General features: G+C 71.4%; 2 protein-coding genes across 2 annotated transcripts in view; both read left to right on the forward strand.

The window, feature by feature from the left end:
- Positions 1-3,522: 3,522 nt before the first annotated feature.
- On the forward strand, positions 3,523-13,329 carry CLN3 (CLN3 lysosomal/endosomal transmembrane protein, battenin). The gene is made up of 10 exons (XM_063319226.1): positions 3,523-3,653; positions 4,495-4,580; positions 5,558-5,630; positions 6,433-6,576; positions 7,874-7,964; positions 9,548-9,616; positions 10,442-10,497; positions 10,589-10,676; positions 12,078-12,218; positions 13,213-13,329. The coding sequence occupies exons 1-10, from the start codon at positions 3,523-3,525 to the stop codon at positions 13,327-13,329; spliced, it is 996 nt and encodes a 331-aa protein (XP_063175296.1).
- Positions 13,330-15,912: 2,583 nt separating this feature from the next.
- EIF3CL (eukaryotic translation initiation factor 3 subunit C like) overlaps positions 15,913-20,900 on the forward strand; it is a 29,132-nt gene continuing 24,144 nt past the window's right edge. Inside the window, exons 1-5 of the mRNA XM_063319227.1 lie at positions 15,913-16,016; positions 18,094-18,211; positions 18,317-18,382; positions 18,464-18,653; positions 20,495-20,620. Of these exons, the coding sequence (XP_063175297.1) occupies positions 18,114-18,211; positions 18,317-18,382; positions 18,464-18,653; positions 20,495-20,620 (480 nt within the window). The 5' untranslated portion in view covers positions 15,913-16,016; positions 18,094-18,113. The remainder of the gene's footprint in view (positions 16,017-18,093; positions 18,212-18,316; positions 18,383-18,463; positions 18,654-20,494; positions 20,621-20,900) is intronic.

The following is a 20,900-nucleotide window of genomic DNA, read 5'->3' on the forward strand; positions in this document are numbered from 1 at the left end:
CACCCCCTGCCCCACACATCCCCCCTCTGACCCACACGTGTCCCCCTGCCCCACACATCCCCCCCAGCCCCATACATCCACCCCCTGCCCTACACGTCCCCCCTGCCCCACACGTCCCCCCTGCCCCACACATCCCCCCCGCCCCATACATCTACCCCCTGCCCCACACGTCCCCCCAGCCCCATACATCCTCCCCTCTGACCCACACATGCCCCCCTGCCCCAGACATCCACCTCTCTGCCCCACACATCCTCCCCTGCCCCACACATCCCCCTCTGACGCACACGTCCCTCCTGCCCCACAGATCCCCCCTTCTGCCCCACACATTCCCCCTGCCCCACACGTCCCCCCCAGCCCCATACATCCACCCCCTGCCCCACACATCCCCCCCTCTGACCCACACGCGCCCCCCTGCCCCACACATCTACCTCCTGTCCCACACATCCCACCCTCTGCCCCACATGTTAGCCCTGCCCCACACGTCCCTCTCTGCCCCACACGTCCCTCCCAGCCCCAGACATCCACCCCCTGCCCCACACATCTCCTCCAGCCCCAGACATCCACCTCTCTGCCCTACACGTCCCCCCAGCCCCACACATCCCCCCCTCTGCCCCACACGTGCCGCCTGCCTCACACATGCTCCCCTGCCCCACACATCCCCCTCTGACGCACACGTCCCTCCTGCCCCACAGATCCCCCCCTCTGCCCCACACGTCCCCCCCTGCCCCACACGTCTCCCTGTGCCCCACACATCCTCCCCTGGCCCACACATCCCCCTCTGACCCACATGTTCCCCCTGCCCCACACATCCCCCCCTCTGACCCACACGTCTCCCGCCCCACACATCCCCCCCTCTGCCCCACACATCCACCTCCTGCCCCACACATCCCACCCTCTGCCCCACATGTTAGCCCTGCCCCACACATCCCCCTCTGCCCCACACATCTCTCTGCCCCACACGTCCGCCCCAGCCCCATACATCCACTTCTCTGCCCTACACGTTCCCCCTGCCCCACACATTCCCCTCTGACCCACATGTCCCTCCTGCCCCACAGATCTCCCCCCCTGCCCCACACGTCCCCCCTGCCCCACACGTCCCCCCTCTGCCCCACGTCCCCCCTGCCCCACACATTCCTCTCTGCCCCCCATGTCCCCCAGCCCCACATGTCCCTCGGGGGGCTGCCCCCCCCCGCCCCACCGCCTGCCCTCAGCCCCATAACCAGCCCCCAGCCCCACAACCGGCCCCTTCCCCCCCCCCCCGTTGCCCCCCAACCGTCTGCCCCACGTCTCTGCCCCACACCTGCCCCACGTCTGCCCCACGTCTCTGCCCCACACCTGCCCCACGTCTCTGCCCCACACCTGCCCCACGTCTCTGCCCCACGTCTGCCCCACGTCTGCCCCACGTCTCTGCCCCACGTCTCTGCCCCACACCTGCCCCACGTCTGCCCCACGTCTGCCCCATGTCTCTGCCCCACACCTGCCCCACGTCTCTGCCCCACACCTGCCCCACACCTGCCCCACGTCTCTGCCCCACAGCCCCCCGGGAGCAACGGCTCCGCCTTCGACTGCAACCCCCAATCGACTGGGGTGAGGGGCGGGGCCAAAGGGGGCGGGGCCAAAGGGGGCGGGGCCGGGGCCAAGGGGGGTGGGCTTGGAGTGGGGGAGGGGCCAGAAGGGGGGGGCGGGGCTTGCGGGGGTGGGGGTGGGGCCGGAAGGGGGCGGGGCTAAAGGGGGTGGGGGAGGGGCAAAAAAGGGGGGAGGGGCCACGGGGTGGGGGAGGGGCTCAAGGAGTGGGGGAGGGGCTAAAAGGGGGGAAGGGGCGGGGCTAAAAGGGGTGGGGGCGGGGCTTGAGGGGTGGGGGCGGGGCTCAAGGAGTGGAGGGGGGCCAATGGGGTGGGGGAGGGGCTAAAGGGGGTGGGGTTTGGGTGGGGGAGGGGCCAAAGGGGGGAGGGGCCCTGGGGGGAGGGGCTAAAAGGGGTGGGGTTTGGAGTGGGGGAGGGGCCAGAAGGGGGGCGGGGCTTGAGGGGTGGGGGAGGGGCTTGGGGGGTGGGGGAGGGGCCACGTGGGGAGGGGCTCAAGGGGGTGGGGTTTGGGGTGGGGGCGGGGCTAAAGGAGGTGGGGGAGGGGCCACGGGGTGGGGGCGGGGCTTGAGGGGGTAGGGCGTGGGTGGGGGAGGGGCAAAAGAGGGGGAGGGGCTAAAGGGGGTGGGGGAGGGGGCCAAGGGGGGCGGGGCTTGAGGGGTGGGGGAGGGGCTTGAGGGGGTGGGGCGTGGGTGGGGGAGGGGTAAAAACGGGGAGGGGCCATGGGGAGGGGGAGGGGCCAAAAGGGGGCGGGGTTTGGGGTGGGGGAGGGGCCAGGGGAGGGGCTCGAGGGTGTGGGGCATGGGTGGGGGAGGGGCAAAAAGGGGGGAGGGGCCACGGGGAGGGGGCGGGGCTTGAGGGGTGGGGGGGCTCAAGGGGGTGGAGTTTGGAGGGGGAGGGGCCAAAGGGAGGAGGGGCCACGGGGTGGGGGCGGGGCCAAAAGGGGGCGGGGTTTGGGGTGGGGGCGGGGCCGCGGGGGCGGGGCTTCAGGGGTGGGGGCGGGGCCAAAGGAGGTGGGGGCGGGGCTTGAGGGGGTGGGGCGGGGTGGGGGAGGGGCAAAGGAGGGGAGGGGCCACGGGGAGGGGGAGGGGCCAAAGGGGGTGGGGGAGGGGTGGGGGCGGGGCCATAAGGGAGGAGGGGCCAAAGGGGTGGGGGCGGGGCTTGAGGGGTGGGGGAGGGGCTCAAGGGGGGGAGGGGCCACGGGGTGGGGGCGGGGCCAAAAGGGGGCGGGGTTTGGGGTGGGGGCGGGGCCACGGGGCGGGGCCTCAGTGGTGAGGGCGGGGCTTGAGGGGGCGGGGTTTGGGGTGGGGGAGGGGCCAAAGGGGGTGGTTCTATGGGGCCGCCCCACGGCGGCGGGGGGGGGGGGGTGGGGGGGGTGGGCAGTTCTATGGGTCACACCCCCCCCCCCCCGCCCTTTGTCTGGGGCTGCCCCCCATCTGTGGGGCTGCCCCCCAACCCCTGCGTCTGCCCCCAATCTGTGGGGCTGCCCTCTGCCCATGGGGCTGCCCCATAACTTGTGGGGCTGCCCCCCCTCCGTGGGTCTCCCCCCATCCACAGGCCGCCCCCCCCCCCCCCAATCTATGGGTCCCCCGCGATCTATGGGTCACCCCCCTCTGCGGGTCTGCCCCCCCGTTTGTGGGTCCGCCCCCTAACTTGTGGGTCCGCCCCACAACTTGTGGGTCCGCCCCCCACCCTGGGTCTCCCCCCATCCACGGGCTGCCCCCCCCCCCAATCTATGGGTCCCCTGTGATCTATGGGTCACCCCCCTCTGCGGCTCTGCCCCCCCGTTTGTGGGTCCGCCCCCTAACTTGTGGGTTTGCCCCACAACTTGTGGGTCTGCCCCCCACCCTGGGTCTCCCCCCAGCCTCCGGGCCACCCCCCATCCATGGGCCACCCCCCCCCGGATCTATGGGTCCCCCATGATCTATGGGTCACCCCCTCTATGGGTCTGCCCCCTAACTTGTGGGTCGGCCCCACAACTTGTGGGGCGCAGGCCGTGCTGCTGGCCGACATCCTGCCCACCCTCCTCATCAAACTGGCGGCTCCTTTCGTCATCCACCTCCTGCCCTACAAGTAACGGCTGGGGGGCGGGGGGGGGGATGTGTGGGGCAGGGGGATGTGTGGGGCAGGCCGTGGGGTGGGGGGTTGCGTGGGGCAGGTTGGGGGTTGGGGGGATGGGGGGGGGGGATGTGTGGGGCAGGCTGTGGGGTGGGGGTGGGGGGGGATGTGTGGGGCAGGTTGTGGGGCAGGGGTGGGGGGAAGTGTGGGGCGGGAGGGATGGGGGGGGCAGGCTGTGGGGCAGGAGCAATGTGTGGGGCAGGCCGTGGGGTGGGGCTGGGGGGTTGTGTGGGGCAGGGGGATGTGTGGGGTGGGGGTGGGGGGGGATGTGTGGGGCAGGGGGAGGGATGTGTGGGGCAGGCCGTGGGGCAGGGGGATGTGTGGGGTAGGCCATGGGGTGGGGGTGGGGGGTTGTGTGGGGTGGGAGCGATGTGTGGGGCAGGCTGTGGGGCAGGGGGATGTGTGGGGCAGGGGGATGTGTGGGGCAGGCTATGAGGTGGGGGGATGTGTGGGGCAGGCCGTGGGGTGGGGGGATGTGTGGGGTGGGGGTGGGGGGTTGTGTGGGGCGGGAGGGATGTGTGGGGCAGGCTGTGGGGTGGGGGTGGGGGTGGGGGGGTTGTGTGGGGTGGGAGGAATGTGTGGGGCAGGGTGATGTGTGGGGCAGGGAGGGAAGTGTGGGGCAGGCTGTGGGGTGGGGGTGGGGGGTTGTGTGGGGCGGGGGGATGTGTGGGGCAGGGGGTGGGGGGGATGTGTGGGGCAGGCCGTGGGGCGGGGGGATGTGTGGGGCAGGGGGATGTGTGGGGCAGGGGTATGTGTGGGGCAGGCGGCCCCCTGAGCCCCCCGTCCTGCCCCCCAGCTCCCGCGTGGTGGCGGCCGCTCTCTGCGCGTGGGGCAGCTTCGGCCTCGTGGCGGCGGCCGCGGGCAGCGCCCTCAGCCTGGGGGGTGCGTGTGGGGCTGGGGGCGTGTGGGGCGGGAGGGGAGGTGGGGCAGGGGGGGATGTGGGGCAGGGGGAAGGATGTGGGGCTGGGGAGGTGTGGGGCAGGGGGGGAGGTGTGGGGCTGGGCACGTGTGGGGCTGGGGATGAGATGTGGGGCTGGGCACGTGTGGGGCGGGGGGGGATGTGTGGGGCAGAGGGAAATGTGTGGGGCAGAGGGGCATGTGTGAGTCGGGGGGGATGTGTGGGTCGGGGGGGATGTGTGGGGCAGGGCTGACGTGTGGGTTGGGGGGGGATGTGTGGGGCAGGGCTGACGTGTGGGTCGGGGGGGATGTGTGGGTCAGAGGGGCACGTGTGGGTCGGGGGGGATGTGTGGGGCAGGACTGACGTGTGGGTCAGAGAGGGATGTGTGGGGCTGGGGGGGATGTGTGGGTCGGGGGGGATGTGTGGGGCAGGGCTGACGTGTGGGTCAGAGGGGGACGTGTGGGTCTGGGGGGGATGTGTGGGGCTGGGGGGGATGTGTGGGGCGGGGGGGGATGTGTGGGGCAGGGCTGACGTGTGGGGTGGGGGGGGATGTGTGGGTCGGGGGGGGATGTGTGGGGCAGGGCTGATGTGTGGGTCAGAGGGGGACGTGTGGGTCTGGGGGGGATGTGTGGGGCTGGGGGGGATGTGTGGGGCTGGGGGGGGATATGTGGGTCAGAGGGGGATGTGTGGGGCAGGGCTGACGTGTGGGTCTGGGGGGGATGTGTAGGTCGGGGGGGATGTGTGGGTCAGAGGGGGATGTGTGGGGCAGGGCTGACGTGTGGGTCGGGGGGGGATGTGTGGGTCGGGGGGGGATGTGTGGGGCGGGGGGGGGATGTGTGGGTCGGGGGGGATGTGTGGGGCAGGGCTGACGTGTGGGTCGGGGGGGATGTGTGGGGCAGGGCTGACGTGTGGGTCGGGGGGGATGTGTGGGGCAGGGCTGACGTGTGGGGCTGCCCCCCAGGGGTGGTTCTGGCCAGCGCGGCCTCGGGGCTGGGGGAGGTGACCTTCCTGGGACTCGCCTCCCAGTACCCCCGGTACGTGTGGGGCAGGGTCGCTGTGGGGCTGGGGGGACGCTATGGGGCTGGGGGGACGCTATGGGGCTGGGGACATGCTATGGGGCTGGGTGGGGCCTATGGGGCGGGGGGCATTCTATGGGTCCGGGGGAACGCTATGGGGCAAGCGGGACACTATAGGCCTGGGGACATTCTATGGGGCAGGGGCGATGCTATGGGGCTGGGGACACGCTATGGGGCTGGGAGAATGTTATGGGGCTGGGGACATGCTATGGGGCTGGGGGGACGCTATGGGGCTGGGGGAGGGTGATGTGGGGCTGGGGGTGCCATGGGGCAAGGGGTGCTATGGGGCTGGGGGGACGCTATGGGGCAGGGGGTGGTCTGTGGGGCTGGGGGGACGCTGTGGGGCTGGGGGAGTGCTATGGGGCAGGGGGTGGTCTGTGGGGCTGGGGGGATGCCGTGGGGCTGGGGGGTGCTATGGGGCAGGGGGTGGTCTGTGGGGCTGGGGGGACGCCGTGGGGCTGGGGGAGTGCTATGGGGCAGGGGTTTCTGTGGGGATAGGGGGCTGGGGGGGGACATGGGGCTGGGGGGACGCTATGGGGCTGGGGGGGCGGTGTGGGGCCAGGCTGAGATGTGGGTCAGGGCGCTGTGGGTCGGTCTGTGGGTCGCTCTAGGGGTCAATCTATGGGTCGGTGGCAGGTTGGGGGTCGCGCGTCGCAGCTCTGGGGCGGGGGGGCGCCGACTGAGGGGGCGGTCCGTGGGTCAGGGTGCTGTGGGGCAGTCCATGGGTCGCTCTATGGGTCGACGTGTGGGTCTGGCCCAGGTTGGGGGTCGCGTGCTGGTCGTCGGGGACGGGGGCGGCGGGGCTGGGGGGGGCGCTGGGTTATGGGGCGCTGCTGCAGGCGGGGCTGTCCCTGCCCCACGCCGTCCTGCCCGGCCTCCTCCTGCCCCACATCACCCTCCTCAGGTACCGCCGGGGGGCGGGGGGGCAGCCATGTGGGGCGGGGGTGTGGGGCGGGTGCTGTGGGGCAATCTGTGGGGCAGGGGGGTGGGGCAGGGATGTGGGGTGGGATGTGGGGCGGGTGCTGGGGGGCAGTCTGTGGGGCAGGGATGTGGGGCAGGGTGTGGGGCGGGTGCAGTGGGTCAGTCTATGGGGCAGGGATGTGGGGCGGGGGGTGGGGCGGGTGCTGTGGGGCAGCCTATGGGGCATGGATGTGGGGTGGGATGTGGGGCGGGTGCTGTGGGTCAGTCTATGGGGCAGGGATGTGGGGTGGGATGTGGGGCGGGTGCTGTGGGGCAGCCTATGGGGCAGGGATGTGGGGCGGGGGTGTGGGGCGGGTGCTGTGGGGCAGGGATGTGGGGCGGGGGGTGGGGCGGGTGCTGTGGGGCAGCCTATGGGGCAGGGATGTGGGGTGGGATGTGGGGCGGGTGCAGTGGGTCAGTCTATGGGGCAGGGATGTGGGGTGGGATGTGGGGCGGGTGCTGTGGGGCAGCCTATGGGGCAGGGATGTGGGGCGGGGGTGTGGGGCGGGTGCTGTGGGGCAGGGATGTGGGGCGGGGGGTGGGGCGGGTGCTGTGGGGCAGCCTATGGGGCAGGGATGTGGGGCGGGGGTGTGGGGCGGGTGCTGTGGGGCAGGGATGTGGGGCGGGGGGTGGGGCGGGTGCTGTGGGGCAGCCTATGGGGCAGGGATGTGGGGCGGGGGCGTGGGGTGGGTGCTGGGGGGCAGTCTGTGGGGCAGGGATGTGGGGCAGGGGGGGTGCTGTGGGTTAGTCTGTGGGGCAGGGATGTGGGGCGGGGGCGTGGGGTGGGTGCTGTGGGGCAGCCTATGGGGCAGGGATGTGGGGCAGGGGGTGGGTCCCGGAGTTCCATGGCGCTGTGGGGCAGGGATGTGGGGCGGGCTGTGGGGGGTGTGGGGCAGAGCCGTGGGGCGGGGTGTCCCAGGGGTCTCCGTGCTGCTGTGGGGCAGATCGATGGGGCAGGGATATGGGGCGGAATGTGGGCCCCGAGGGTCCTTGTCGCCATGGGGCAGGCCGTGGGGCAGATCTATGGGGCACATCTGTGGGTCCCAAGGCCCCGTGTCACCGTGGGGCAGGCATGTGGGGCAGATCTATGGGTCCCGGGGGTCCATGGCACTGTGGGGCAGGGATGTGGGGCAGATCTATGGGTCCTAGCTCTCCCCCTCTGCCACCTGTGGGGCCAATCTATGGGCCAGCCCCACACCGAGATAGTCCCCCCCCCCCCCCCCATTTCTGCCCCCCAACAGCTACTTCTTCCTGCTGGGGCCCCCCCCGTGCCCCACGGCGCTGCCCCACGGCGGGGGGCTGACGGCGGGGGAGCGATGGCAGGTGGCCAAGGTGGGGCAGGGGCCCGGGGGGGGGGATGTGGGGGGAGATGTGGGGCTGGAGGGGTTCTATGGGGCTGGGGGGGTGCTATGGGGCTGGGGGGGAGGTGTGGGGTGGGGAGGTGTGGGGCAGGGCGAAGGGATGTGGGGCTGGGGATGTGTGAGGCTGGGCGGGAGATGTGGGGCTGGGGCGTGCTATGGGGTTGGGGGGTGCTATGGGGCCGGGGGGTGGTTGTGGGGCTGGGGTGGGTGCTATGGGGCTGGAGGGGTGGTTGTGGGGCTGGGGTGGGTGCTATGGGGCTGGGGGGTGCTATGGGGCCGGGGGGTGGTTGTGGGGCTGGGGTGGGTGCTATGGGGCTGGGGAGACGTGTGGGGCAGGGGGGAGATGTGGGGCAGGGGGACACGTGTGGGGCTGGAGGGGTGCTATGGGGCTGGGGGGTGGTTGTGGGGCTGGAGGGGTGCTATGGGGCTGGGGGGAGGTGTGGGGTGGGGAGGTGTGGGGCAGGGTGGGAGATGTGGGGCTGGGGCGTGCTATGGGGCTGGGGGGTGCTATGGGGCTGGGGGGTGGTTGTGGGGCTGGGGTGGGTGCTATGGGGCTGGGGAGACGTGTGGGGCTGGGGGGCACGTGTGGGGCAGGGGGGAGATGTGGGGCAGGGGGACACGTGTGGGGCTGGAGGGGTGCTATGGGGCTGGGGGGTGGTTGTGGGGCTGGAGGGGTGCTATGGGGCTGGGGGGAGGTGTGGGGCTGGGGGGCATGTGTGGGGCAGGGGGGAGATGTGGGGCAGGGGGACACGTGTGGGGCTGGAGGGGTGCTATGGGGCTGGGGGGAAGGTGTGGGGTGGGGAGGTGTGGGGCAGGGCGAAGGGATGTGGGGCTGGGGGGGTACAGGTGGGGCTGGGGACGTGTGGGGCTGGGCGGGAGATGTGGGGCTGGGGGGTGCTATGGGGCTGGGGGGTGGTTGTGGGGCTGGGGTGGGTGCTATGGGGCTGGGGAGACGCGTGGGGCTGGGGGGCACGTATGGGGCAGGGGGGAGATGTGGGGCAGGGGGACACGTGTGGGGCTGGAGAGGTGCTATGGGGCTGGGGGGGAGGTGTGGGGTGGGGAGGTGTGGGGCAGGGCGAAGGGATGTGGGGCTGGGGGGGTACAGGTGGGGCTGGGGACGTGTGGGGCTGGGCGGGAGGTGTGGGGCTGGGGGGTGCTATGGGGCTGGGGGGTGGTTGTGGGGCTGGGGTGGGTGCTATGGGGCTGGGGAGACGTGTGGGGCTGGGGGGCATGTGTGGGGCAGGGGGGAGATGTGGGGCAGGGGGACACGTGTGGGGCTGGAGCGGTGCTATGGGGCTGGGGGGAGGTGTGGGGATGTGTGGGGCAGGGCGGGAGATGTGGGGCTGGAGGGGTGCTATGGGGCCGGGGGGTGGTTGTGGGGCTGGAGGGGTGCTATGGGGCGGGGGGGTGGTTGTGGGGCTGGAGGGGTGCTATGGGGCGGGGGGTCGCTATGGGGCGGGGGGCGGGTTGTTGGGGTGGGGGAGGGGCGGGGCTGACCCCGTGACCCCACGTGACCCCACGTGACCCCACGTGCCGCCGTGGCCCCGCCCCCAGGCGGCGCTGCCTCAGGCCGCCCCATTGACCCTCGTCTACTTCGCCGAGTACTTCATCAACCAGGGGCTGGTGTGTGGGGCCGGGGGGGTGCTGTGGGGCCGGGGGGGTGCTGTGGGGCTGGGGAGGTGTGGGGCTGGGAGGGTGCTATGGGGCTAGGGTAGTGCTATGGGGCTGGGGGGATGCTATGGGGCAGGGGCTGCCATGGGGCTGGGGGGGTGATGTGGGGCTGGGAGGGTGCTATGGGACTGGAGTAGGGGCTATGGGGCTGGGGGAATGTGGGTCTGGGGAGGTGTGGGGCTGGGAGGGTGCTATGGGGCTGGGAGGGATGTGGGGCTGGGAGGATGCTATGGGGCTGGGGGGCTGCTATGGGGCTGGGGGGGTGATGTGGGGCTGGGGAGGTGTGGGGCTGGGAGGGTGCTATGGGGTTGGTGGGGTGTTATGGGGCTGGGGCAGTGCTATGGGGCTGGGGAGGTGTGGGGCTGGGAGGGTGATGTGGGGGTGGGGGGGAGATGTGGGTCTGGGGAGATGTGGGGCTGGGAGGGTGTTATGGGGCTGGGGGGGGGGAGATGTGGGGCTGGGGGTGGTTGTGGGGCTGGAGTAGGTGCTATGGGGCAGATGCTGTGGGGCTTGGAGGGTGCTATGGGGCTGGGGCGTGCCATGGGGCTGGGGGGGGAGATGTGGGGCTCAGGGATGATGTAGGGCTGGGGGGTGCTGTGGGGCTGGGGGGTGCCGTGGGGCAGCTGCTATGGGGCTGGACTTGGCGCTGTGGGGCTGGTATAGGTGCTATGGGGCAGACGCTGTGGGGCAGACGCTGTGGGTCCGGGGGGCAAGGAGGAGGGGGGGGGGAGACGGGGGGGGTGGTCGCCGTGGGTCCAGCCCCACATCTCCCCCCAGCTGGAGCTGCTCTACTTCCCCGACGCCGCCCTGACCCACAACGAGCAGTACCGCTGGTGAGACCCACGGCCGGGGGGCAGGGGGGGGATGTGGGGGGCGCGCCGTGGGGCACGCCGTGGGGCAGCCCCACACCTCCCTGCCCCACAGGTACCAGCTCATCTACCAGGGGGGCGTCTTCCTGGCCCGCTCCTCCGTGCGCTGCCTCCGCTGCCGACGTGTGGGGCTGCTGGCCCTGGTACAGGTGTGGGGCAGACCCATAGCGCGACCCACGGCGCGACCCATGGCGCGAGCCAGAGCCCTGCCCCATAGCTCACCCCATAGCCCCTGCCCCATAGGCTGTTCCGTGGGTTGTCCCATAGCCAGACCCATAAGCTTTCCCCGCTGCAGGTGTGGGGCAGACCCATAGCGCGACCCACGGCGCGACCCGTAGCCTGCCCCATAGCCCTGCCGCATAGTCTTGGCCTGGAGCCGGCACCGTAGGCTGCCCCATAGCCAGACCCACGGTGTTGTTGTCTTATAGATGTGGGGCAGACCCATGGCGTGACCCATAGAAGGACTCACGGCCCAACCTATAGCGTGACCCATAGCGCCCCCATAGTCCTGCCCTATAGTCTTGCCCCATAGCCGGCCCCATAGGGTGCCCCATGGCCAGGCCCGTGGCATTGCCCTTTTACAGATGTGGGGCAGACCCATAGCGGGACCCATAGCCCCCCCCCCCAGCCCTGCCCCACACGTGCTCCGTCACCTTGTTCCTGGTGGGGTGCGTGTGGGGCACAGTGGGGCAGCCCCACGCCCGCCCCACACCCAGCCCCACGCCCTGCTCTCCGCCCCATAACCTGCCCCACAACCAGCCCCCTGCGTCCCCCATCGCCCCCCAACCGCGTGCCCCACGTCTGCCCCACAGTTCCCATGCCCTGCCCCATGCCCCGCCCCACCCCCTGCCCCACAGCGCGCTCTCAGCCCCATAACCTGCCCCATAACCTGCCCCACAACCGGCCCCTTCCACCCCCCCCCGTTGCCCTGGCCCCATGGCCCCGCCCCTCCTCGTAGCCCCGCCCCCTCCCCGTGGCCACGCCCCCTCCGTGGCTCCGACCCGTGGCCCCGCCCCCCGACCGGTGGCTCCTCCCCCTCCCTTGACCCCGCCCCCTCCCCGTGGCCCCGCCCCCCATGGTGGCTCCTCCCCCTTTCTGTGCCCCATCCTCTTACTGGGGGCCCCACCCCCTCTGGGGCCCCGCCCCCTCCCCGTAGCCACGCCCCTCCCAAGTGGCCCCGCCCCCCTCCACCTGGCCCCGCCCCCCGACCGGTGGCTCCTCCCCCTCCCGCGGCCCCGCCCCCTCCCCGCGGCCCCGCCCCCCTCCACCTGGCCCCGCCCCCTCCCCTGGCCCCACCCCCACGGTGGCTCCTCCCCCTCCCGTGGCCCCGCCCCCTCCCCGCGGCCCCGCCCCCCGGTGGCCCCTCCTTTGGCCCCGCCCCCTCCATCTGGCCCCACCCCCACGGTGGCCCCCACCCTCCCGCGGCCCCGCCCCCCGGTGGCTCCTCCCCCTCCCTTGGCCCCGCCCCTCCCTGTGACCCCGCCCCCTCCCCGTGGCTCCTCCCCCTGCCTTGACCCCGCCCCCCGCCGTGTCCCCGCCCCCAGGTGCTGAACGCCGCGCTCCTATTGGCCGCGGTGCCGGGGCGGTTCCTGCCGGGCTTCGGCGCCGCCTGCGCCCTGGTGCTGGGGGAGGGGCTGGTGGGGGGCGGGGCCTACGGCAGCGGCTTCAGCAACGTGGCCGAGCAGGTGGGGGAGGGGCGGGGGGGGGGGATGTGGGGCTGGGGGTGGGGGAGGGGCGGGGGGGTGGGGTGTGGGGTGGGGATGTGGGGCGGGGGGGCGGGGATATGGGGCTAGGGGTGGGGGAGGGGATGTGGGGCCGGGGGATGTGGGGCAGGCGGGGGGAGGGGGTGGGGGGCGGGGGGAGGAGGGGTGGGGGGGGGCGGGGATGTGGGGCGGGGGGGCGGGATGGAGGGCGGGGATATGGGGCTGGGGGTGGGGGAGGGGACATGGGGCGGGGGGATGTGGGGCGGGGGGGTGGGGTGTGGGGTGGGGATGTGGGGCAGGGAGTGGGGGGAGGGGGCGGGGGGATGTGGGGCCGGGGGGGGAGGAGAAGGGGGTGGGGGAGGGGCGGGGATGTGGGTCGGGGATGTGGGGCCAGAGGGGGAGGGGTGGGGTGTGGGGCAGGAGGATGTGGGGCGGGGGGGGTGTGGGGTGGGGGAAGGGGCGGGGGGGAGGGGACGTGGGGCAGGGAGGGGGTGGGGGAGGGGCAGGGATGTGGGGCAGGAGGTGTGGGGCAGGAGGGGGCGGGGGAGGGCGTGGGGGGCAGGGATGTGGGTCGGGGGGCGGGAAGGTGTGGGGCGGAGCGAGACGGACGTGGGGCAGGAGGCCGGGGGCGGGGTGTGTGGGGCAGGGTCTATGGGGTGGTTGTGGGTCTGCCCCCTAAGTGTGGGGCAGGGAGTGGGTCGGGGGCAGGAAGGTGTGGGGCAGAGTGAGAGGGATGTGGGGCAGGAGGCCGGGGGCGGGGTTTGTGGGGCGGGTTCTATGGGGCGGTTGTGGGTCTGCCCCCTAAGTGTGGGGCAGGCTGTGGGGCAGGCTGTGTGGTGGGCTGTGGGTCGGGGGGGGGAAGGTGTGGGGCAGAGCGAGAGGGATGTGGGGCGGGAGACCTGCGGCGGGGGTGGGATGCATGGGGCGGGGTCCGTGGGGCGGTTGTGGGTCCGCCCCCTAAGTGTGGGTCGCGCAGGCGGCGCCGTGGGGCCGGGCGCTGGCGGTGGCGGTGGCGGCGCTGGGGGACACGGTGGGGGTGGCGCTGGCCGGGGGGGCGGCCGTGGGGATCCACCGCCTCTTCTGTGGGGCCTGACCCACGGCGGGGACCCCCCGACCCACGGCCGGGCGGCGGCGACCCACGGCGGGCAGCGGGTGAGCGACCCACGGCTGGGACCCACGGCTCGGCCCCACGGGCTTGGGGGGGGGGGGACGGACACACGGGACTCGGGGGTCTGCCCCATAGACGTGGGGAGATGAGCGTTGGGGGTCTGCCCCACGGATGGGGGAGCCACGGCTCTGCCCCACGGCGGGGTTGGGGGGGGGGGGGCTGGGAGCCACCGCTCTGCCCCATAGACGCGGGGAGAGGGCTCTTGTGGGTCTGCCCCACGGCGTTGTGGGGCCCACGGCTCTGCCCCACGGTGGGGATTGGGGGGGGGGGGGTTTGGGACCCGCGGTTCTGCCCCATAGATGTGGGGAGATGGGTCTCGTGGGTCTGCCCCACGGCAGGGGGGAGGTCTGCGACCCATAGCTCTGCCCCACGGCGTTGTGGGACCCACAGCTCTGCCCCACGGCGAGGTCGGGGGGGGGTGGAGCTGGGACCCACAGCTGTGCCCCACGGATGTGGGGAGATGGCGCTTGTGTCTCTGCCCCACATCTGTGGGGCTCACTGTGACCCCCCCCCCCCCCGTTCCGCCCCACAGCGCCATCGGACCCACAGCTCTGCCCCACGGATGTGGGGAGGCCCGCGCCCCACGGCGGAGGGGAGACCTGGGGCCCCACGGCTCTGCCCCACGGCGACGGGGACCCCCCAGGACCCACAGCGACAGGGAGCTCAAGGACCCACGGCTCTGCCCCACATCAGCCCAGACCCACGGGACCCACAGCTCAGCCCCACAGCGACAAGGAGCCTCAGCCCCACGGCTCTGCCCCACAGAGCCCCGGGCCCCCGCGGCTCTGCCCCATAGCCACAGGGACACCTCGGACCCACAGTTCTGCCCCACGGATGTGGGGAGATGGGACTTGGGGGTCTGCCCCACGGCGGGAAGGAGACCTCGGACCCACGGCTCTGCCCCACGGCGACAGGGAGCTCAAGGACCCACAGCTCTGCCCCACAGCGACACGGACTGCTGGGACCCACAGCTCTGCCCCACGGCGCCGTGGGGCCCGTGCCCCACCGTGGCTCTACCCCACGTCCCTGCCCCACGGCAACATGGATCCTGTGACCCACGGCTCTGCCCCATTGCGTCGTGCGTCTCATGACTCTGCCCCACATCCCTGCCCCACAGCGACATGGACCCTGTGCCCCATGGCGGCCCTGCCCCACATCCCTGCCCCACACTGGCTCTGCCCCATGGCTCCGTGGGTCCCGCGGTGGCTCTGCCCCACATCTCTGCCCCATGGCGGCCCTGCCCCACAGCACTGCGGGTCTAACGGTGGCTCTGCCCCACACCCTGCCCCACATTTCTGCCCCATCGCTCCGCCCCACGGCTCCGTGGGTCCTGCGGTGGCTCTGCCCCACATCTCTGCCCCATGGGAGCCCTGCCCCACGTGTCTGTCCCACTTCCCTGCCCCACAGCATCTCTGCCCCACGGCTCCCTGGGTCCCACGGCGGCTCTGCCCCACATCTCTGTCTCACCCTGGCTCTGCCCCACGGCTCCGTGGGTCCCACAGTGGCCCCAGCTCTGCCCCACGGCGGCCCTGTCCCACGTCCCCACCCCATATCCCTGCCCCATGGCTGTGTGGGTCCCACATTGGCTCTGCCCCACATCTCTGCCCCACACTGGGTCTGCTCCTCATTTCTGCCCCATGGCGGCCCTGCCCCACAGCTCCATGGGTCCCACGGTGGCTCTGCTCCGCACCCTGCCCCACATTTCTGCCCCATGGCTCCGCCCCACGGCTCCGTGGGCCCCGCAGTGGTTCTGCCCCACATCTCTGCGCCAGGGCAGCCCTGCCCCATATCTCTGCCCCACATCCCTGCCCCACAGCATCTCTGCCCCACAGCTCTGTGGGTCCCGCGGTGGCCCTGCCCCACATCTCTGCCCCACACCAGCTCTGCCCCATGTCTCTGGCCCATGGTGGCCCTGCCCCACAGCGCTGTGGGTCCCACGGTGGCCCTGCCCCACATCTCTGCCCCACACTGGCCCTGCCCCACAGCGCTGTGGGTCCCACAGTGGCTCTGCCCCACTCCAGCTTTGCCCCATGGCAGCCCTGCCCCACACCCTGCCCCACTTCCCCACCCCACAGCATCTCTGCCCCACAGCTCCGTGGGTCCCGCGGTGGCCCTGCCCCACATCTCTGCCCCACACCGGCTCTGCCCCACATCTCTGCCCCATGGCGGCCCTGCCCCACGGCTCCGTGGGTCCCGTCCTGGCCCTGCCCCACATCCCGCCCCACAGCATCTCTGCCCCACAGCTCCGTGGGTCCCACACCGGCTCTGCCCCACATCCCTGCCCCACAGCATCTCTGCCCCACGGCTCCGTGGGTCCCGCGGTGGCCCTGCCCCACATCTCTGCCCCACGGCGGCCCTGCCCCACGGCTCCGTGGGTCCCGTCCCGGCCCTGCCCCACATCCCGCCCCACATCCCGCCCCCCAATAAACCCCGTGACCCCTCGGGGGTGGCGCCATTTTCCCGCCAGGACTCGGTTTCCCGCCATCCCCCGCGCGCGAAGGGGGGGGGGGGGGAGAGAAGGAGGAAGCGGAAGGGGCGGGCTCGCGGCGTTGACGTCACTTCCGCCCCCGGCTGCCGAAGGCCCCGCACAATCGCCGCCGCGTGCGAGTGAGGTGGGGGGGGGGGGGGGGGGGATGTGGGGCTGGATCTGTGGGGCTGGATCTGTGGGGCTGGATCTGTGGGGCTGGGGGGGGGGAAAAGTGGGGCTGGGGAGGATCTGTGGGGCTGGGGGGGGGAAAAGTGGGGCTGGGGAGGATCTGTGGGGCTGGGGGGGGGGGAAGTGGGGCTGGGGAGGATCTGTGGGGCTGGGGAGGATCTGTGGGGCTGGGGGGGGGGAAGTGGGGCTGGGGAGGATCTGTGGGGCTGGGGAGGATCTGTGGGGCTGGGGAGGATCTGTGGGGCTGGGGGGGGGAAAGTGGGGCTGGGGAGGATCTGTCGGGCTGGGGGGGGAAAGTGGGGCTGGGGAGGATCTGTGGGGCTGGGGGGGGGGAAGTGGGGCTGGGGAGGATCTGTGGGGCTGGGGGGGAGGTGTGGGGCCCAGGGAGGTGTGGGGCAGGGGAGGTGTGGGGCTCGGGGGGGGGGGGGGGAGGCGTGTCCGTGGGTCCCGGGAGGGATCTGTGGGGCCGGGGAGGGATCTGTGGGGCCGGGGAGAGGTGTGGGTCCCAGAGGGGATGTGTGGGGTGGGATCTGTGGGTCCCAGGGAGCTGTGGGGCTTGGGGGGGGGGGTGGGGAGCGTGTCCGTGGGTCCCGGGAGGGATCTGTGGGGCTGGGGAGGGATCTGTGGGGCCGGGGAGAGGTGTGGGGCGGGGTGTGTGGGGCTGAGGGAGGAAATAGGGGGCCGCGAGCGTGTTTGTGGGTCTCGGGGTGGGGGGGGGGGAAATGTGGGGCTGGGGGGGGATCTGTGGGGTGGGATCTGTGGGGCTGGGGATAATCTGTGGGGCGGGGGGAGGAGGTGTGGGGCCGAGGGAGCTGGTGGGGGGGGGGGGAAATGTGGGGCTTGGGGGGGTAAAATGTGGGGCTGGGGTTGAATCCGTGTGGCTGGGGGGGATCTATGGGGCGGGAGGAGGAGCTGTGGGGCAGGATCTGTGGGGCTCGGGGGGGAGGGGGGAAATGTGGGGCCTGGGGATCCGTGGGGCGGGATAAATGTGGGGCTGGGGGGGGGGGTGTCTGTGGGTCCCGGGGAGGGGGGGAATATGTGGGGTGGGGGGGGGATGTGGGGCCCAGGGAGCTGCTGGGGGGGGATCTGTGGGGCTGGGGCGTGGGGGGCAGAGCCTTGTTATGGGGCAGAGTTGTGCTATGGGGCAGCGCTATGGGGCAGAGCTACCCCAGAGAGGTGAGATGTGTGGGGCAGAGCTCGTCGAGGACAGAGAGATGTGGGGCAGGAGCCTGCCTGAGAGCGGTTCTATGGGGCACAGCTGCACCGTGGGGCTGAAACCACCGCTATGGGGCAGAGCTATGGGGCACAGGTTTTTAAGACAGCAGATATGTGGGGCAGCAGCGTGATTAGGAGTAGTTCTATGGGGCAAAGCTGCGCCGTGGGGCTGAAACCTCACTACGGGGCAGTGTTATGGGGCAGAGCTACGGGGCAGAGCTCCTCAAGAATCGAGATATGTGGGGCAGGAGCTTGTCTGACAGCAGTTCTATGGGGCACAGCTGTGCTGGGGGGCTGAAACTCCCGCTATGGGGCAGCGCTATGGGGCAGCGCTCATAGAGGATGGAGATATGTGGGGCAGAAGCGTGGTTAAGAGTGGTTCTATGGGGCAAAGCTGCGCCGTGGGGTTGAAACTCCCGCTATGGGGCGGTGCTATGGGGCAGAGCTCGTCGAGGACAGAGATTTATGGGGCAGGAGTCTGTCTGAGAACAGTTCTATGGGGCAAAGCCGTGCCGTGGGGCTGAAACTCTGCTATGGGGCAGTGCTATGGGGCAGCGCTGTGGGGCAGAGCTCATCGAGGATGGAGATATGTGGGGCAGGAGCTTGTCTGAGAGCGATTCTATGGGGCACAGCTGTGCCGTGGGGCTGAAACCCCCACTATGGGGCAGCGCTATGGGGCAGAGCCTGTCGAGGACAGAGATTTATGGGGCAGGAGCCTGTCTCAGAGCGGTTCTATGGGGCACAGCTGGCTCAGTGGCGCAGTGCCGGGGGCGGGGAGGCCGCGCCGTGGGTCTGACACCCCCCCCCCCGCCCCACAGCTCTGCCCCACGGCGCCGCCATGTCCCGCTTCTTCACCACCGGCTCCGACAGCGAGTCCGAATCCTCCGTCTCGGGGGACGAGCTGGTGGCCAAACCCCCGGGGGGCAACTACGGCAAGTACGACCGCGTGGGGCTGGCCGGCTCCGGGTGGGACTTGGGGGGCGGACGGCGCCGTGGGGCCGCCCCATAGATTCTCCGTGTCCCCCCCCCCGTGTTTTTCAGACCCCTTTTGCTGAGCGAGGACGAGGAGGACACCAAGCGCGTGGTGCGGAGCGCGAAGGACAAGAGGTAGGAGAAGGGGCGGGGGGATTGACAGGGGGGGTTTGGCCGCTTGTGGGTCCGCCCCACACGTCCCCCCCTGCCCCATAGATTCGAGGAATTGAACAATTTGATCAAAACCATCCGGAACGCCATGAAAATCCGGGACGTCACCAAGTGCCTGGAGGAATTCGAGCTCCTGGGCAAAGCTTTCGGCAAAGCCAAGAGCATCGTGGACAAGGAGGGCGTCCCCCGCTTCTACGTCCGCATCCTGGCCGACCTGGAGGATTACCTCAACGAGGTGTGGGGCGGGGTGTGGGGCGGGGTGTGGGGCGGGGGGCTGGGGGGCGGGGGGGGTTGGGGAGGGGGGGTTTGGGGCGGAAAAAGGGGGAGAAAGGGGGCAAAACGGGGCAGAAAATGCGTCAGAATGGGGTGTAGAGGAGGGAGCTGTGGGGCGGGATGTGGGGCGCGGAAGGGAGATGTGGGGCAGGGTGTGGGGCGGGGGGCTGGGGGGCGGGGGGGGCGGGGAGGGGGGGTTTGGGGCGGAAAAAGGGGGAAAAAGGGGGCGAAAGGGGGCACAAAATGGGTCAGAATGGGGTGGAAAATGGGGCGTACAGGAGCGGGATGTGGGGCACGGAAGGGAGATGTGGGGCGGGGTGTGGGGTAGGACCTGGGGGAGTGTGGGGCAGGATTTGGGGCAGAAAAGGGGGCAGAATGGGGTGGAATGGGGCAGAAAATGGGGCACAGAGGAGGATGTGGGGTAGTAAACAGGTGGGATGTGGGGCAGGATGTGGGGCACAGAAGGGGGATGTGGGGCAGGGTGTGGGGCAGGGGGCGAGGGGGAGTCGGGGAGGGGGGGTTTGGGGCGGAAAAAGGGGGGAAAAAGGGGGCGAAACGGGGCAGAAAATGGGGTGGAATGGGGCGTAAAGCGGGGCGTAGAGGAGGGAGATGTGGGGCGGGATGTGGGGCACAAAAGGGAGGTGTGGGGCAGGGGGGTCGGGGAGGGGGTTGGGGTGGAAAAGGGGGGAAAAAGGGGCAAAAGGGGGCAGAAAATGGGTCAGAATGGGGTGGAAAATGGGGCGTACAGGAGCGGGATGTGGGGCGGGGTGCGGGGCACAGAAGGGAGATGTGGGGCGGGGTGTGGGGCGCAATATGGGGCAGGATTGGGGTCAGAACAGGACGAAATACAGGGTACAGAGAAGGATTTGGGGCACTAAATGGGTGGGTTGTGGGTCAGGGAAGGGGGCTGTGGGTCAGGCTGTGGGTCAGGCTGTGGGGCAGGGGATACAGTAGTTATGGGGCAGGGTGTGGGGGCACAATATGGGGCAGGATTTGGGTGAAAACGGGGCGAAACCTGGGGCCCAGCCCAGCATTTGGGGCATAAAGGTGTGGGATGTGGGTCAGGGAAGGGGGCCGTGGGTCGGGCCGTGGGTCTGTCTGTGGGGCAGCCGTAGGGCAGTTATGGGGCAGGGTGTGGGGCGCAGTGGGGCAGGATTGGGGTCAGAAGAGGGCAAAGTAGGGGGCACGGGGAAGGATTTTGGGTACCAAATGTGTGCGATGTGGGTCAGGGAAGGGGGCCGTGGGTCGGGCTATGGGGCAGCCGTGGGTCGGGCTATGGGGCAGCCGTGGGGCAGGGTGTGGGGCACAATATGGGGCAGGATTTGGGTGAAAACGGGGCGAAACCTGGGGCCCAGCAGAGCGTTTTGGGCACAGAGGTGTGGGATGTGGGTCAGGGAAAGGGGCCGTGGGTCGGGCCGTGGGTCGGGCCGTGGGTCGGGCTATGGGGCAGCCGTGGGGCAGGGTGTGGGGCACAATATGGGGAACGATTTGGGTCACAACGGGGCAAAACCTGGGGCCCAGCCCAGCATTTGGGGCACTGAGGCGTGAGATGTGGGTCAGGGCAGGGGACTGTGGGTCGGGCTGTGGGTCTGGCTATGGGGCAGCCGTGGGGCAGGATGTGGGGCACAATATGGGGCAGGATTTGGGTGAAAACGGGTCGAAACCTGGGGCCCAGCCCAGCATTTGGGGCATAAAGGTGCGGGGTGTGGGTCAGGGAAGGGGGGCCGTGGGTTGGGCCGTGGGTCGGGCCGTGGGGCGGCCGTGGGGCAGGATGTGGGGCAGCCGTGGGTCGGTGCCCCCCAGCTGTGGGAGGACAAGGAGGGGAAGAAGAAGATGAACAAGAACAACGCCAAAGCGCTCAGCACCCTGCGCCAGAAGATCCGCAAGTACAACCGCGACTTCGAGCCCCACATCGCCAGCTACAAGCAGGTCCGTGGGGCGGGGTGTGGGGCAGGGCGTGGGGCGGGGGGTGGGGCGGGATGTGGGGCGGGACGGGGCGGGAGGTGGCGCGAGATGGGGGGCGGAACGGGGCAGAATGTGGGGCGCAGGGGGGCGGGACGTTGGGGATTTGGGGCACAAGGGGGGGATGTGGGGCAGGATATGGGCAGGACATGGGGCACAGTGGGGCAGGGTGTGGGGCAGGATGGGGCGGGAGGTGGGGCAGGAGGTGGGGTGGGGTGTGGGGCAGGGTGTGGGGCGGGACGGGGCA

Source organism: Chroicocephalus ridibundus, chromosome 32 (genome assembly GCF_963924245.1).
Source record: "Chroicocephalus ridibundus chromosome 32, bChrRid1.1, whole genome shotgun sequence".
NCBI lineage: Eukaryota > Metazoa > Chordata > Aves > Charadriiformes > Laridae > Chroicocephalus > Chroicocephalus ridibundus.

What these genes read in the sequence shown, in the direction of transcription:
- CLN3 (XM_063319226.1), top strand. Translation starts at nt 3,523, where the DNA reads ATGGGTCTGCCCCCTAACTTGTGGGTCGGCCCCACAACTTGTGGGGCG. An exon ending in CCCCACATCACCCTCCTCAG is followed by an intron (nt 6,577 to 7,873) that starts GTACCGCCGGGG and finishes GCCCCCCAACAG; the next exon opens with CTACTTCTTCCTGCTGGGGC. An exon ending in CACAACGAGCAGTACCGCTG is followed by an intron (nt 10,498 to 10,588) that starts GTGAGACCCACG and finishes CCTGCCCCACAG; the next exon opens with GTACCAGCTCATCTACCAGG.